This window comes from Nilaparvata lugens, chromosome 2 (genome assembly GCF_014356525.2).
Source record: "Nilaparvata lugens isolate BPH chromosome 2, ASM1435652v1, whole genome shotgun sequence".
NCBI classification, from domain to species: domain Eukaryota; kingdom Metazoa; phylum Arthropoda; class Insecta; order Hemiptera; family Delphacidae; genus Nilaparvata; species Nilaparvata lugens.
In genome coordinates, this window is record NC_052505.1 from 95,007,350 (window position 1) to 95,023,026 (window position 15,677).

At 35.4% G+C, this 15,677-nt stretch overlaps 1 protein-coding gene across 1 annotated transcript; it reads right to left on the reverse strand.

Moving 5' to 3' along the window:
* Positions 1-1,643: 1,643 nt before the first annotated feature.
* On the reverse strand, positions 1,644-11,617 carry LOC120350060 (cell division cycle 5-like protein). The gene is made up of 3 exons (XM_039422155.1): positions 11,422-11,617; positions 3,623-3,791; positions 1,644-3,030 (listed from the first exon to the last, which is right to left on the reverse strand). The coding sequence occupies exons 2-3, from the start codon at positions 3,777-3,779 to the stop codon at positions 1,904-1,906; spliced, it is 1,284 nt and encodes a 427-aa protein (XP_039278089.1). The 5' UTR covers positions 3,780-3,791; positions 11,422-11,617; the 3' UTR covers positions 1,644-1,903.
* Between the last annotated feature and the right edge of the window lie 4,060 nt (positions 11,618-15,677).

Consider the following 15,677-nt stretch of genomic DNA (forward strand, 5'->3'; position numbering starts at 1 on the left):
AGATACTATCATTCTTATGAATCACATTAACAATTGAGTTTTTGTGAACTATAAACATAGTCCGGGCGCTAATGTCATGAATAAGGCACTCCGGGGTCATTTTTGAGTAACAGCCGTGGAAGATGTCTCAATTTCCTCGTTAGGTCTAGCATAATAAGGATCGTGATGATGATAAGTCGAAATCACAGGCAAACACCTCGAAAACAAGATGGCCGCCAAAATTTTCAGGGTTTTGCTATATCGCTTGTTTTTCAATAACCGTTCAAGATATTGGACCGTTTTCTTAGACGAAAATATTTTAAAAATCTTCATCTACAAATTTTGTTCTATAAAAGTTTCCTCTAAAACGCACATTTTTTAGTTATAACCTTCAAAAGTCCTGAAAAACTTCTTTTTCTAAATTAGTTTAAATTCCATTCCATTATAACTTTTTTTGTGCAAGAGATACAGAGAAATTTTAAATCTATGAAATTTAGAGCGTCTTGTATGATTATTTTGAAGCTTCCAGATGGCTGAATTGATCCGATACCCTCGACATTATTAGAATTACAGACGATTTCTTGAAAATCGATATATTTTTGCCGCCATCTTGTTTTTTCATTATGACAAACATTTTTGAGATTGCCATCATGAATATTCTCTTTCTACACATAATTACAAAGAGATTGATACCATTCCCAAGTCTGTACCTTCAAGGAGTCATGAGTTACACGGTTTTCTAATTGTTGGGATTGGCATTTGGTGGAAAAAGTGTGTTTTCCGCTGCAAACAGTACTTTTTACTCTTTTTCCGATGACGCTCCAGCCGTAAAATATGGAGTTACAGCCTCCAACCACATGTCATTTTGAAGCTTTAGAAATATTATACAACACTCTTCCAATAATACTAGTGTTTGTCTACTGCAAATACATATACAGGGTGGAAAGTAAAATATTGTCCCCGAAAAATGTATGTTTCAAGTTTTTGTGAAGTTGAATAAATAATGGAAAGATCATTTTCTGGTCGATTCTTAACACTTTGGTGGTAAAACCAATCCGATATATTTCATAACTCAATAACAAGCGATATAGAATTTTTTGTCAATAATGACCGCCATCTTTTATTTTTCAATGATGTCGAATATTTTCGTTGTTTCCATCATCAATATCCTTATTCGTCTTGCTGTATCGAAGAGATTGAGACCATTTGCAAGTCTCTATCTTGAAGTAGTCATGAAAAAATCGATTTTATAGTTCTAGCTTGTTACCTCATGCGTATGGAAAAACGCACCAGAAATCATGCAGGGTTTTCTTTGGATGGCGCTGGAGAACTCATTTTTTGACTTACAGCGCATGAAGATATATCTTTCCAAAGTTGAAAAGACGCTCTAAATTTCATAGGTTTAAAATTTCTCTGTATCTCTTGCACAAAAAAAAGTTATAATTGAATGTAATTTAGAGAAATTTAGAAATAAAAGTTTTTCAGGGTTTTTGAAGGTTATAACTAAAAAAATATGCGTTTTAGAGGAAACTTTTATAGAACAAAATTTGTAGAGGAAGATTTTAAAATATTTTCGTCTAAGAAAACGGTTCAATATCTTGAACGGTTATTGAAATACAAGCGATATAGCAAAACCCTGAAAAATTTGGCGGCCACCTTGTTTCCGAGGTGTTTGCCTGTGATTTCGACTTATCATCATCACGATCCTTATTATGCTAGACCTAACGAGGAAATTGAGACATCTTCCACGGCTGTTACTCAAAAATGACCACGGAATGACATTTGCGCCCGTACTAACAGTCAAAATTCACACTGTTCACATAATTCAGATGTATTATACATACTTCATACTATCATAATATTATGCGCACATAATTCAGATGTAGTATACATAATTCATACTATCATAATATTATGATCACATTTACAACTGAGTTTGTTTGCCTTCTGCCACCGCTAACCTAAGTTCACCAAATTTTTTCTGCAAGCTTTTCTCTCTCTCCATCTGTCGATTGACGTCATCGGTCAGGGATTCCATTCTGCGCGGGATTGCCGCTTCCTCCTGTTGCTGCAGAAACTTGAAGGTTGACAACTCCATGTGCGCTTGTTCTACTTGGTCAACAAGGTCCTGGAATTGTTTCACAAGTCCTTGTGCTCTAGTCTGGTAACCACCAGTAATCAATTTAATTTTCTTCTCCATTTTCGCTGCTCGCCTAGCCTCCTTAGTCATGTGCCCTCTGTTTTGTTCCAACCGCTTTTCCAAAGATTCCAGCCTGTCTTTCTTGCTGGCTAACCTGACTCTGGTATACCGGTTTTGATTGGCTAGGAATAGCACATGGGAGAAACACTCGTCCCAAACTTGTGAAAAAGACTCGAGAGACAACTCACCATGACTCATGCCTTGTTTCACAACTTCCATCTCTTTCTTCAGCATCTCCTCGGCACGTGCCAGCTCCTGAGGAGTGAACGATTCGTAGGGATGTTGTTCGAGGTGTGCCATGTGTTGTGCTTGACTCATCATGTTTCTATTACTCGTTTTTTCGGTATCAGGGGAATAGATAGCATCATAATGCAACATGGTGATCATCTCCTGCTTGATGAGTTCCTCAGCCTTTTGGAGATCAGTGAGTGGAGGCTCGGAGTTCATCGGTCTCAACACAATGTTGACATCAGGAGGTCGAGGTAGACTCCTTTGCACGACCTGTGACCTACTTTTCAGCTCTTTTTCCCGCTCTAGCGCCAACACCGCCGCCGCTCTGGCGTCCACATCAGCCTGATCTTCAACCGACAACTGCCTGGATTGCTTAGCATCGCTTGAGTTCATCTCCTCCTCAGGCACAACTATCTCGTAGTCGTTTTTCGGGTTGGGCAACGCGTTGAGACCTGCTGCTAGCTGCTCTTTGACTTGACTCTGGTAGTTGCGCATGGCTATCGGTGTATCAGGGGCGTCCATCATGTCATCTGGGTTGATATTCAGTTTGTCGCGGACTGGTGTCGGGTTGATGCCACCTCCCATTTCACTCCTAGGAGTCTGGAAGCCTGGTGTTCTCCCTGAAAAATAGATAGTTTTTTATAGAGAATTTTCACATGGCAGATAATTGGTGAAAAGGTTGTCAGAAGAGGGAGACACCAATACAGAATTTTTAAAAAATTATATAAATTTTAATTGATTTTTCTGTGAATAAACAACCCCTCTGGATGTGATATTTCTACAGAAATAATAAAACAATTTTATTTTTTATTGAAATTTCAAAAACGAAACATTTCCATAGCACAATTAAAATGTATCTCATCTCCCAAATTTGATAGGAGAGAAATTCTCCTGACAAAATTGCATTACTATAAATTACAATGAATGTAGAGTTTGATTCTTTTACCATTATCTTTTACATGATTGTGAGTGATTGAATGAATTCAGTTTTTATAATTCAAATATGTGTAACGCTAGTTCGCCTCCAAGTGGTGCACATTGGTTAACGTTAATTGGACTAGCAAACAAGGCGGTCAGACGAACTTATGTTCTCCTGACTAAAAACTGCACATGTTGAAGAAATTGGAAATAATCAGTGTATATGTAGGCTTGAGACGTATGAGTTTCTTGTTAAATAATTCCATGAATTGAAACTTTTGCAATTGTACCCACCATCTTGAGTTGTCCTTTGAGAAAACGGCGTCGACAGAACAGTATTCGGAGTTTGAATAATTTCTTTCTGCGGATTGACTCCACTGAAATCAGAGTTTTGCAGAGGTGTGTTCAGACCTCCCTTCAGAGGTGTGTCAACGTGACTCAGTGCCATCATATTTTGAGCTTCCTGTTGAAACAAGAACATTATAAATACAAATATTCACCAGAATTGTCCAAACATTATTTTTTAAACTAATATATTCAAAAATGCTGTCTGATCTAAATTGATTAGGCTACTTGAATAAACAAGTTTACCATTTTTTACTTTAAGAACATTTTAGCAGCATATTTTCTGGGATACCTAAATAAACACTTCTTATTAGTTTCATGAGAGCTGTCTGAAAATCATTCATGACATCCTACTATTCACAGATAGAATAGAGCAAATCGATTCCATTTAATGACAATAATTATTGTTCATGAAACAATAAGTACCGTATAATAATTCAAAAAGAATCAGACTATTGACCAAAAATATTTTAATGAAAACACTGTGATTTTGTCAAAAAATCACTTATTTATTATAAAATAACGAACATGTTTCGACACCAATAGACAGACAGACAAAATATATCTATTTAAAAGAAAATGCACTTTACAAAGTAATAATCTTATGTACTCATTTTCAATATAAAAACAACAACAAAGAATAAAAACAATCTCATGATTACAATAAGCCAAATAAATCTTTAAAAAATGGTCTGCATGGGCAAAAAATGCCTGTGCGCAAAGCAGAGTTGCATATTATAAGTTTGATAGAGAGAAAGGAAACACTAATTTTGATGCATTCAGAATCTTACTAATTTATAATATAATTAGTACATACAGTGGATTATTGGATAGCTCAAAACAAAATAGTAAAAAAAGTTAATTAGTGTAATGGTGCATACAGATTTCAAGAACAGTAGACAGGTTGTCACCACCAGCGAATTTGTCGATCAAGGTAGGTATTATAAATTTCTTTAATTTCAATTTAAATAAGGATTTCGAGACGTCCTGAAATACGTACTATGTGATGTGGGAAGTGACGAGCCAAGTTACGATACAGAACATGTGAAATAAGTTATTGAAGGAATTGGTTTGTGAAAGGGATCTCTGGTGTCATCATCAGTGTGAAAATTCAAAACTTTAAAACTGTAGGTTAGGATGCCTGTCAGCTAACCCAAATTTCAGTTTCAAATTGAACCGGTTTCAAAAGTATCACCTGTGATGCTTGACTGGCATTTTTCACTGTTGCTGGTGACATATTGTGATATCTATCCATAAAACACTGGGATTTTGTCAAAAATATAACTTACTAGCTGGCCCGGCAAACTTCGTACCGCCAAAAAGTCAATGTATCCCATGTCACACTTGACTTTATTTGGTGAATCATGAAATTCATTTGACAATCAATATTTTGATTTACATCTCAATAAGGACTACCTATGTGCTTAGTCATGCAGCATTTTTTATTAAGAAAACATATTCTTCTCAATCAATTGGTACTAATATCCAATGTACCTAGTACCTAGTATTCAAGATTGAATTCTCCAGTTTCTCAATGATAGGGGACTGATAATTATTTGTATAGGTCTTATAAGGAGCCATTATCTAAAGCTGGTACCAATCAACTACACTTCAACTCCAAACTACCGTATTTATTACAAGTACACAATTTATCGACAATACAGAATATTTGAATAAAAATCAATGAAAAATTATTATAATCAAAAACACGTGATCCGCTAATCGATATATATTATATTATCGATGTCGCAAGAAACATTCAATATATATGACACTACTATCACAATGTACCAAATGGATTTCTTTGACACCGTAGCGAAGCACGAGTGACTTGTTTATTACAGCTGGTAACTTTAGATACTAAATCATATTATCACAACATGATCTTGAATCATGATCATTTTTACGTTCTTCGGTAGCCGCTCGGCCGGCAAGTAGGAAAACATAGGTCTGTAAAATGGGTTAATAATAGTATATTTCGCAACATGGGCCGAAAATGAGACTTTTCCGGCTCGAAATCAGTTTTCAAAAGTCAGTTTTAGAAAAGATTGAGAGCCGGAAATACATTTTTGCCCGTGGTGCGAACGCTATTTTTCGCCACACGAAAGAAATAAAACAATATATATGAGAATAATTGTTTATTAGGCACTTTCAAAAGCAAAACTGAAAGGTCATAGCTCTAGCAAATCTGAGGTAATCTGAATATCAGGAAATTGTCCAAGTATTTTTTTTTTCATTTTCAGTGGATACAATTACAAAACATGTTCGTTTGTTTGTTTTTAATATCTTCCCAGAGACTCTTAACAGAGTATGAGAATTGTCACAAAAAAATGCTTGAAAACATTACTTTTAATAAGAAAAAATACACATGACACATACTCATATACATACATACACATACATATAAACATATCAACACACAAAGGGCCCCTCCCTACACATATATTCCTGTGTGGCATAAAATACACCTTCCATCAATAACTCTTTTAAATTCCTTCCGAATAAATTGAGATCTTCAACGTTTTTCATATCATCATGAAGCTTTCTAAAAAATTTAAGACCCATATATGTTGGCTTCTTTTCAAAAGGAGCTGTCCTATGGTATATGGAAGCAAAGTCTCCTCTATTTCTGGTTTGATACCTGTGGGAATCACTATTTCTAGCCGAAGCCTTATTTCTCCTGAAGTACATAATCACCTCATAAATGTAAAGAGAGGGAACGGTGATAATGCCTAGCTCCTTGAAAAAGCATATAAATATGATCGGGGAAGAACAACAGGCATGGCCCAAAACTATTCTGTTCCCAAATTTTGATAATGAATAACATGTCCGAAAAAATAGGTTGTTTCTAGTAGTTATCCACCAGGTTTTGTGGTAAACGCAGTACTTAAGCTGGGTTTGGGTGGATTTCAATTTGTCTAAATAACCTAAAAGATTTTGTTCAATTATGTTTTAATGTGGGAGGTTGAGTTTATACTTTTTCATTCTTTCAAGTGGCAATAAGATTATATTATTATGAATGTTTGGATTCTTGAATAATAAACACAAATAATGAAAAGTTTTTTGATCAGCTGTTTTAGCGCACTTGAAATTTGGACAATCTGGATGTCAACAATGCTTGTTATCGTCGACTGCGGAAGTTGAGGTTAGAAGTTCTATCCTACTCTGAAAATCGAATTTGAATAGTTTATAATATATCTTATTTGTATTTCATTCATCCAAATAAAATGATAGTATCTTATTGCAAAATACTTTATTCAATTCTAGAATTATCAAAAACTATTAAAACTAGAATTATAAAAACTGATTCCGTTTCATAAACTATTTTGTAAACACGTTCACATCAAATCAGAATCAGCTGACTTCAAGGTTATTTTACAGCCCTAGGGCCGTAAAAATTTTTTTGTCATACTTACTCAATTGCAGCTGTTTTTCATGCATTAAATCAAGCCGGTAAACAGCTGTTTGCAGAACAAGAAAACATGTGATTTTTATAACAGCATACTATACTGTAAAAAGATCATAAATGTTCTCTTTACAGTCGAGTATGTTAAGACTCTAATGAGTCCTAATAACTTCTGAGTAATTAATATACTAACTCAAATAATAAAGAACTTATTTAAGGAGTTTAAAGTTATAAGAACTCATCTGAAATCTTATAATTTAGGCCTTTATTATTTTATTTGAGCTCAAAGGGTCTGTCTGTTATGAACTAGGCGCTACGGGCTAGGTCATGTTTATAGAATGCAATAGCTCGAGCAGCAGCAGGTAATGGTTTCTGTTTCTCAGCAATAATTATTATTCTTTCTCAGATAAGTATGACAAAAAATATTGTACGTAACTTGTACGGTAACGTATTTACCGCATTCGTAAATTCTGCCCTCAACTACGTTTCGGGCAGAAACAATCATACTTATGCGGTAAATTATGGTTACCGGACTTGTTACGTAATAGTATATTTCGCACCTAGGGCCGAAAATGAGACTTTTCCGGCTCGAAATCGGGTTTCAAGTCCGAGGCCGTAGGCCGAGGACTAGAAAAGATTGAGAGCCGGAAACACATTTTTGCCCATGGTGCGAACGCTATTTTTCGCCACACAGAAAAATAAAACAATATACATATATGAGAATAATTGTTTATTAGTCACTTCTGGAAATATTTTCAGTATAGCAACTAATTATGAAACAAATTTCACATATTATGAAAACTTATTTATTACAATGAAGATTGAATGCAACATTAGAATATTGATAATATAGTATTGTAATGTAACTACATAAATCAATGTTTCAACAATGAATAAATTATAATTTCAATGAATAAATAAATATACACCCCACTATAAATTATATGTGTTGGGGTATAAGTAATTAGTTGCTTATTGCGTGTTATAATTACTATTTACAAACTTCATTCACTGATATGGGATTAAAGTTTTTTATAATAAAATTAGTAAAAATTTATAATGCAAACAAAATTATGAAAACAGATACGCCTGTTAATTGTATTTTATCAGTTTATATTTTAACTTCTCCATTACCTTTAAATTTTATGTAACACTGCTTAGTAAAATGTGTCTCTGAGATAGGACATATGCAATATGTCGTTGTAAGAGTCCGTTTGCATTCCACTCCATTATTTTCAGTGAATGGATCATCTTGATTTCTGTTATCTAGTATTCTCTGATTTCTCGAAGCGAGATTGAAGGAATGAAATTTATTCCTGTTGGTTATCAAGTTAACTTAAGATGAGCTGTAGGATTTGTTAGGTGCCTTCCACTCCTTCATCTTTATTTGTTGACTATTTTCTTTGGAGACGATCTCGGCGAAGGTCGCTCTCTTCTTACTTGGTTTTTGAGCTTGGGAATTAATAAAATTTTGAGCTTGAGAATTTATTATATTATTTCTCGGTTAATTTTTAGTGGTTATCCTACTCGAGTTTCAGATCTTCTGTAACTCAATTGTCACAGTACATCCACGGTAGCTCGCTGGGTGTCCTTCTCAACAATGAATGCACTTTGGCAGAGCTTCCCTAGGCTTTGGGCAATCTTTCGTTTGATGTTTGCCCACACACTTCACACATCTGGCTTCCTTATTGCAGTAGGATTGCGTGTGATTGTAGGACTGGCAACGCTTGCATTGTGATATAAGATTAGTTTTTTCAATGCTCGTACTTGTACTTTGAAACCCAGGATGGTATCAAGTTCAAATACTTTCTTGATATTCTCCTCTGAACTAAATAAAACAATAAACATTTCTAATGGTTCATTGGTTTTTCAATTCAGCTTATTCACTACCTCTACTACTTGGAATCCTCTTGCCTTCAAATCATCCATTATTGAGTCTGTGCTACAAGAGTGATGTAGTTTTTTTTTAAACATCACTATTATTGTTCTTAATTGCTTGTTTTCATATGAATGCCACTTATAGCTTTCATTAATCAGTTCTTTTGTGATGTTACGGTATGTTTCTGAGTCAACTGCATTCACTTTGAAAGTCTCACTACTCAAGAGCTTGATCCTAAATTTTTCAGCTGCTGATACTTTTTTCAAGCTCTTTAGGAGAGTATCCAAACTCTTTATACCATCCACTATGATAGGAGGCGGTAGCATTTCCTTTTTCTTTTTATTCTCTGAATCAGCATTGGACTTTTCAACTGCAACAATTTTATTTACCTGACGAAAACTGCGAGCCGGTTCTTCTTTTGGTTCAGGAGACAATGTGTTATTCAGCTTCCTCTTCTTCGCAACACGTTTGTTGCGAACCCTGATCCACTCTGTCTCTTTTGCCAATTCCTCTTAGTTTGTCAAGTAGTTCTCGACTGCTTCTGTTATTGCTTGAACTGGACGAACTGGACTGCTTGACTGTTGAATATCGATGTTCTCTTAGATTTTCCGAAATCGTAATTCCAAGTTTTCAATCTTCCGCAGTAGTTCTGCGTTACTTTTCTCTAATTGCTTCCTCTTCTCATCCTACCCTTTCCAGGCGATGAAGAGCGCCCTCTCGGCTGCAGATTGAAGCTTATTCGATTTTATGTAGGGATCCGGGAAACACTGGATCTCTGTTGTGTTGGTGGGTTCCATGATCTCGTTTTTATCTTCCTCGTTTTCCTGCTCTTCAAACTCGGGTACAAGAGAACTTGGAAGATTTAACAATTTTCCAATTGATGTTGACATTATTCTATTTCGCGAACATACTTCACGGAAAGCCCTCGTATTCGGCTTTCACGACCGCGAAAATGCTAACGCAGACGATACTAGAAGGCCGCGCGAAAGTAGGTCACTTCACTTGCATAAAGACGGCGGATTTCAACCGAAATTCGATGCAATGTTTTGTTCCACTTACTACCGTGAACAATCAACTGCTGACTCACTACTTCTACTTCTACACTACACTACGTACGTTTGCACTGTTCAAGAGCACACGCGATACTGTGCAACAGTATCTGAAGTGAAAAATGTTTTAATCCCTGATTTAGAATAAATAGTCTAGAGGTGATATGATGATCATGATCTTCTTCAATAATAATTTTATTCATTTATTGGGAATACATTACATGAAAATAGAAATACAGCTTAACGCCAAAACAAACCGTATTTACCTCAAGTACAAATAATGTAGTTTGGTTGAATTACAGTCGAACCTCTCTATAACAAACCTCCACCTAACAAAATCCTCTACACAACGAATTTTTACCTGGTCCCATGACATTTTTGAGTTTTGGCTGCTTATTTACCTCTATTTAACGTATTTCGGACCTCTCAACAACAAAGTTTTCTCTTGACTTCAACATACAAAGTGTAGTGTGTATAGGAAGCATACGGTTATTTTCAAGACATGTCTGACTGTTTGAATAGATGTGAGTCGAGCCTGATTTATGTTGGTTGACATGATTTTTTTATTCAAATGCAAAATTCAGCCGAAAATTACTCACTTTTTCAAATATAAAACATTAAAAAAATAGGAAAGTTGAGTTATTATAGTATTTATAGTGAAGTTATTGACAAAATAACCGTATTTTGCGTTCCATCTAATAGTAGTGTAAAGAGTTGAGAAATATTGCTACAGAGTATGTACTTTGATTAAACTCTACTAATAGTACAAATCAAGCTTTCTGAAAATGAATTGGTGAGTTTACTTACTTATTACATTCTATAAATATTCGAAAAACATGCTTTTTTATTCTAAACTGCAAGAATTTTCAAATTTCCATATTAATATTGGCCTAATAGGTACCCCACCGACGTTCGCGATGATATGTTCTATGTACCATATTCATTCATTTACCGCCGTGATACGATATTATAAGATCCATGGCAGTTTTCTTGACAGAACCTCTCAATAACGAATACCTCTCTGCAGCGAATTTTTTCTCGGGAAATCGACTTCGTTATACAGAGGTTCGACTGTATTATTATTATTATGAATTAAAACAAAACTGAATTGAGAAAACAGAAAAAAGTTAATTAAGAAGAAAAAAGAAAGATGAAAACAAAGCAATTTTTGAGTCAAAATAATTTTTACATACAATATTACTATATAATACTGTTATTGCAAAATAATAAGTTTAAAATGATTGCATTAGATTTGATGCGATTTTCAAGTGCCAATTGAATTGATTTGAATTATTTATAGAATACTTCCATTTTTACATAAGTTAGTTTGAAAATAATTAAATTATGTACTAATTTTCTGTTTCGAATAAATAACTTGAATAGTGAGTACGATGTTCATTTATTGGATACTAACCTGCAGTACGCGATCAGTGACGGCGGCAGGAGTGCGCGGGGTTCGAGCCGCGTTGACGGCCGGGGTCACCGAGTAGTCTGCGAGCAGCGCGTCAGACGCTGACGGAGTCCCGCTTTCGGTCACTGCACCTCTCGCCGCTTCACTAGCCCGGCCCAATTTCACTACTTGTTGCAATTCCTGACAAACAATTCAGATTAAATTTGTTATATCCATATTGAGAATGATGCGATATTCGTCCACAATTAATAAACACAAAGAAATGTTATCAACCACTATTTTATCAATTTCTATAACATAGCAGAACCAGTTTCCATCGCCTAACCTATCTTGTGTTTATTGTTGGAAATTACGTAGTGGTTGACAAAATTTATTTGTGTTTGTACACGATAAATAAGTTGAAATATAAATAGTGAGATAAGCACACAATCTATTGAATTCGAAGTAACAGAAAATAGAAAACAGTAATAATATCATTACAAAATGAGTAGTATAATAATTATAGTATATCTATATCATTATAATTATCATTTTAATTATATCTGTATCATTATAATTATAATTATCTATATCATTTGAAATTTCAGAAAATAGTGATTGATTTATCCCATTTAATAAGTTTATGAGTGAAATCACATCAGTATGAATGATATTATGAAGTCAATAAATTATTATTGAACTATGAATTATTTAGATCGTACTTGATTTATGTGATTCGCCTGTAACTGTTAGCTCTGATTGAATCGATGCTATACACTATATACTGTACACTACAATCGGAGCATTGATGTTATACACTACCAAAGCCATAGTACATTATGGTGACGCTAGCACAAGTCAACACAGGTAGGGCTACACTTAGGCTTTGATAGCTGTTTATATTCTCAAATGACATATTGCTGATCAACTTTGTAGTCAGCTTAGTCTTGCGTTTTTCAGCTATTATTGGTAACTAAAACTGTGATAACGGAGGTAGTGTGTTATGTAACTAAAGCTGACAGTTTCAAGTAAATCTAACTACATTGAATTTGAATTTTCAGAAAACAGTAAATAATTTTCACATTCATCAGTTCGTGGAAGGGATAAGATGAGTATTAAATTATCGACTCAATCAATTACGAAAAAAATTAGGCTATTTGAAATAGATTATGATTATTTAAATAGTAGATGATAATTTGCATTCAACTTTGTAAGCTTATAGTGTAGAATTTAGAAAGTTTATGACATAAAACACATTAGTATGAATATCTGAAAGCGGCTTGATAAGTTATCGTTTAGGTAAGTTATAATCATGCGCCTGCTACTCCCGTTCGAAGGGTGACCACTTGAGCCAACTCCTATGAATATGGTCAATGAGTTGGAAAAATCGCTTCCCAGTGGTTCGGAATCCACCTAGAACTGTAGGTCCACTCATCTCTAATTATCATCCGCCTCATTACCCACGCACTAGCCTAAAGCTCATGTGGGCATTACTCTCAGCAGAAAAAAAACATGAATCAATAAACATAATAGTTAGACATAAAGCAATAGTTAGACATAAATAAACAAAAATCGTATAAATAGAGTATTATCATACTGTACTATGTGGAGAAACGTACTATACTACATACCGTACTATGTGGCATAACGATGTGGAGAAAGATGCCAATAAGTGAACCCAACTATAATTATTGAATTCAAAGTGCCAGTTGTACAAAAGCCGGATAAGTTTTAATGTTTGATTAATTCTACGAGAACCAATCAGAGAAGCCATCTTTTCTGATTGGTTCTCATGAAATTAATCACGGTTAGCATTTAACCGGGTCTTGTGCAACCGGGCCAAAGTCTATTGATTATATTCAATAAGTTTATCAATATTCAGATAGAAATGTATGATACTGATAGTAGTGTTTATTTTCAAGCAATGCAAAGAAACTAAGGATATATTTCAACAATAATTTAAATTAATTTTGCAATAAAATGCTGCATGTAACTTACCGTAGGAAGGGTTGCAGGCATGGTTGATACCAAAGGTAGGTTGATCTACTGTAACTCTCTCAAAAATGTCAGAACCTGCATACTTGTGAGAAGGGGTATGGACTGCCTTAGTCACAAGATGAGGCTCTTCTTCAGTTTCTCATATCCAAGAATCTTTATGTCTGTAATGTTGGAAACCGTCCGACGTTCGTTACACGAAACCGGAGTGAGGTTATTGACATTACATTCTGCTCAGAAGGACTCCTAAGGGTCATTGACAACTGGCACGTAAGTCATGAGGCCTCTTTGTCTGATCGATCACAAGTATGTCTGTTTCAACATGCAAAGTTAAGGCTCTTCCTGCTACCGGGATCCGAGGAAAACAGATTGATCACTCTATAAGTCTGACCTCCTGTCTCAACTTGGGTCATTAGGCAGGAGGGTCACCTGCTTTGCAGACATTGATCAGATTGCTACTGATCTTCAGAATGCAATCTCTCCAAAGTTAAATGGTCCATCTCCAAGTTTGGCCTCTGCAAATCTCCTGAGGGGGGGGATGGGGATGGCATAATACCAGCTATGCTGCAGCAAGGACCAGAAGCTCCATTAGTCCTCTTGTGTGAACTCTTTAGAGCAAGAGTCTGGCTTATGGTTATATCCCTCAAGCCTGGTGCCTCAGTAGAGTGGTCTTCATTCCAAAGAGAGGAAGAAAAGACTACTCAAACTGCAAAATCATCACGTCACATCAGTCTCACATAGTTTCTCTTGAAGATGCTGGAAAGATACCTGAGGAAGGGAGTGCTTTCAGGTACTCCCCTCTACAAGAATCAGCATGCTTATCAGCCTGGGAAGTCCTGTGAAACAGCCCTGCATCAGCTTGTGAGCAGGGTGGAGGACAGCCTTGCTGCCAAGAAGATTGGTCTATGTGCCTTCATGGACATTCAGGGTACATTTGACAATTTTACTTACAAGGGCATGGTCCGGGCAGTGCGGGGGCGTGGTCTTGAGCCTGCCATATGTAGGTGGATTGAGACCATGCTCTGCTCCAGGCGGATCAGGGCCGATCTTCAAGGTAAATCAATGGTGATCGATAGTGATGTGTATAGGGAATATTCCCAGCGGGAAGGAACTTATGATTTAGCAATATTTCCGGGAATATTTCCGAGGCCAAGAAATTTTGGGAATTTAAGGGAATTTATGGGAACTTAAGGAAATTTATAAAATTGTTCTAAAAATGATTGAAATTGATCAATCCCACTCATATTTTACATCAATATAATCAATAAATCATCATTTTATTTGATATTGATCAAGCTCAGCCACATTTTACATTGATAAAATCAATAATTCATCATTCTTTGAGCCTGATTTTGCTCACTCACTCACTGTCTTTTAAATACTCGTATAGTCCAGTCAATGAAAGATTATAGAGGGAAAATTTTGGAAGACAATTTTTGACCCCGTAGCTCTTTTAAGGGTAGTAAGGGGGGTAAACATATCAAAAGTCCTCACTCCTACCCCCCTGTGCTAAGGTGGTGGGGGGTGGTTTGAAAGTGCCATATTTTGTTTTTTGCATATATCTCGAACAATATGCACCTTTCGAAAATTTTCGTCGAACTCAATCATAATATTAAAGCTCACAAATTATCCTACAAGTTTAATTTCCAACATTTTTCCATATCTCTCATAGTTTTCTAGGTATGATCTCTCTAAAGTATCACATTTCTAAGAAAAACCCTTCCGGCTCCGATTTTTTCATCTTTTTGGCCTAATAACTTTTTAACGAGTCATTGAAGAAATCCGTGCTAATCATGGGCTCATACAGCATTATATTCTCTTCAATTTCATCTATGGTCTCATTATTTTATGCATCTCCCAACGATTGTTGCAGCCGTTATAGTGTTGAGTGTGAAATCTTAAGTTTAACAACAATAGATCAATTATCAGGGAAATTGGGAGGGAATGTTTGGAACACAATATTTGACTTCGCAGCTTTGTTTGAACTGGTTAGAAGGTGAACATATCAAAAATCCTCATCCCTAATCCTTGAGCTTAAGGGATGAGGGTAGTTTAGTATTTGCATTTTTTCATTTCTGGCTGACACGCATGTAACTGGGAAACAATGCATTTCAGCGACATGGCTAACTGAGTGAAAATGAAGCTAGATAAATTTCCTACAAGTTTTGAACAGTAGAGTTTTGTGATATCTTCTTTAGTTTTTGAGATATTCACTTTTAAAAGTGTAAAATCTTTGAAAAGACAGTTATTCTTCCAACTTTTGCACTTTCAGGGCATATTACTCA

What these genes read in the sequence shown, in the direction of transcription:
- LOC120350060 (XM_039422155.1), bottom strand. Translation starts at nt 3,779, where the DNA reads ATGATGGCACTGAGTCACGTTGACACACCTCTGAAGGGAGGTCTGAAC. An exon ending in TCAAAGGACAACTCAAGATG is followed by an intron (nt 3,031 to 3,622) that starts GTGGGTACAATT and finishes TCTATTTTTCAG; the next exon opens with GGAGAACACCAGGCTTCCAG.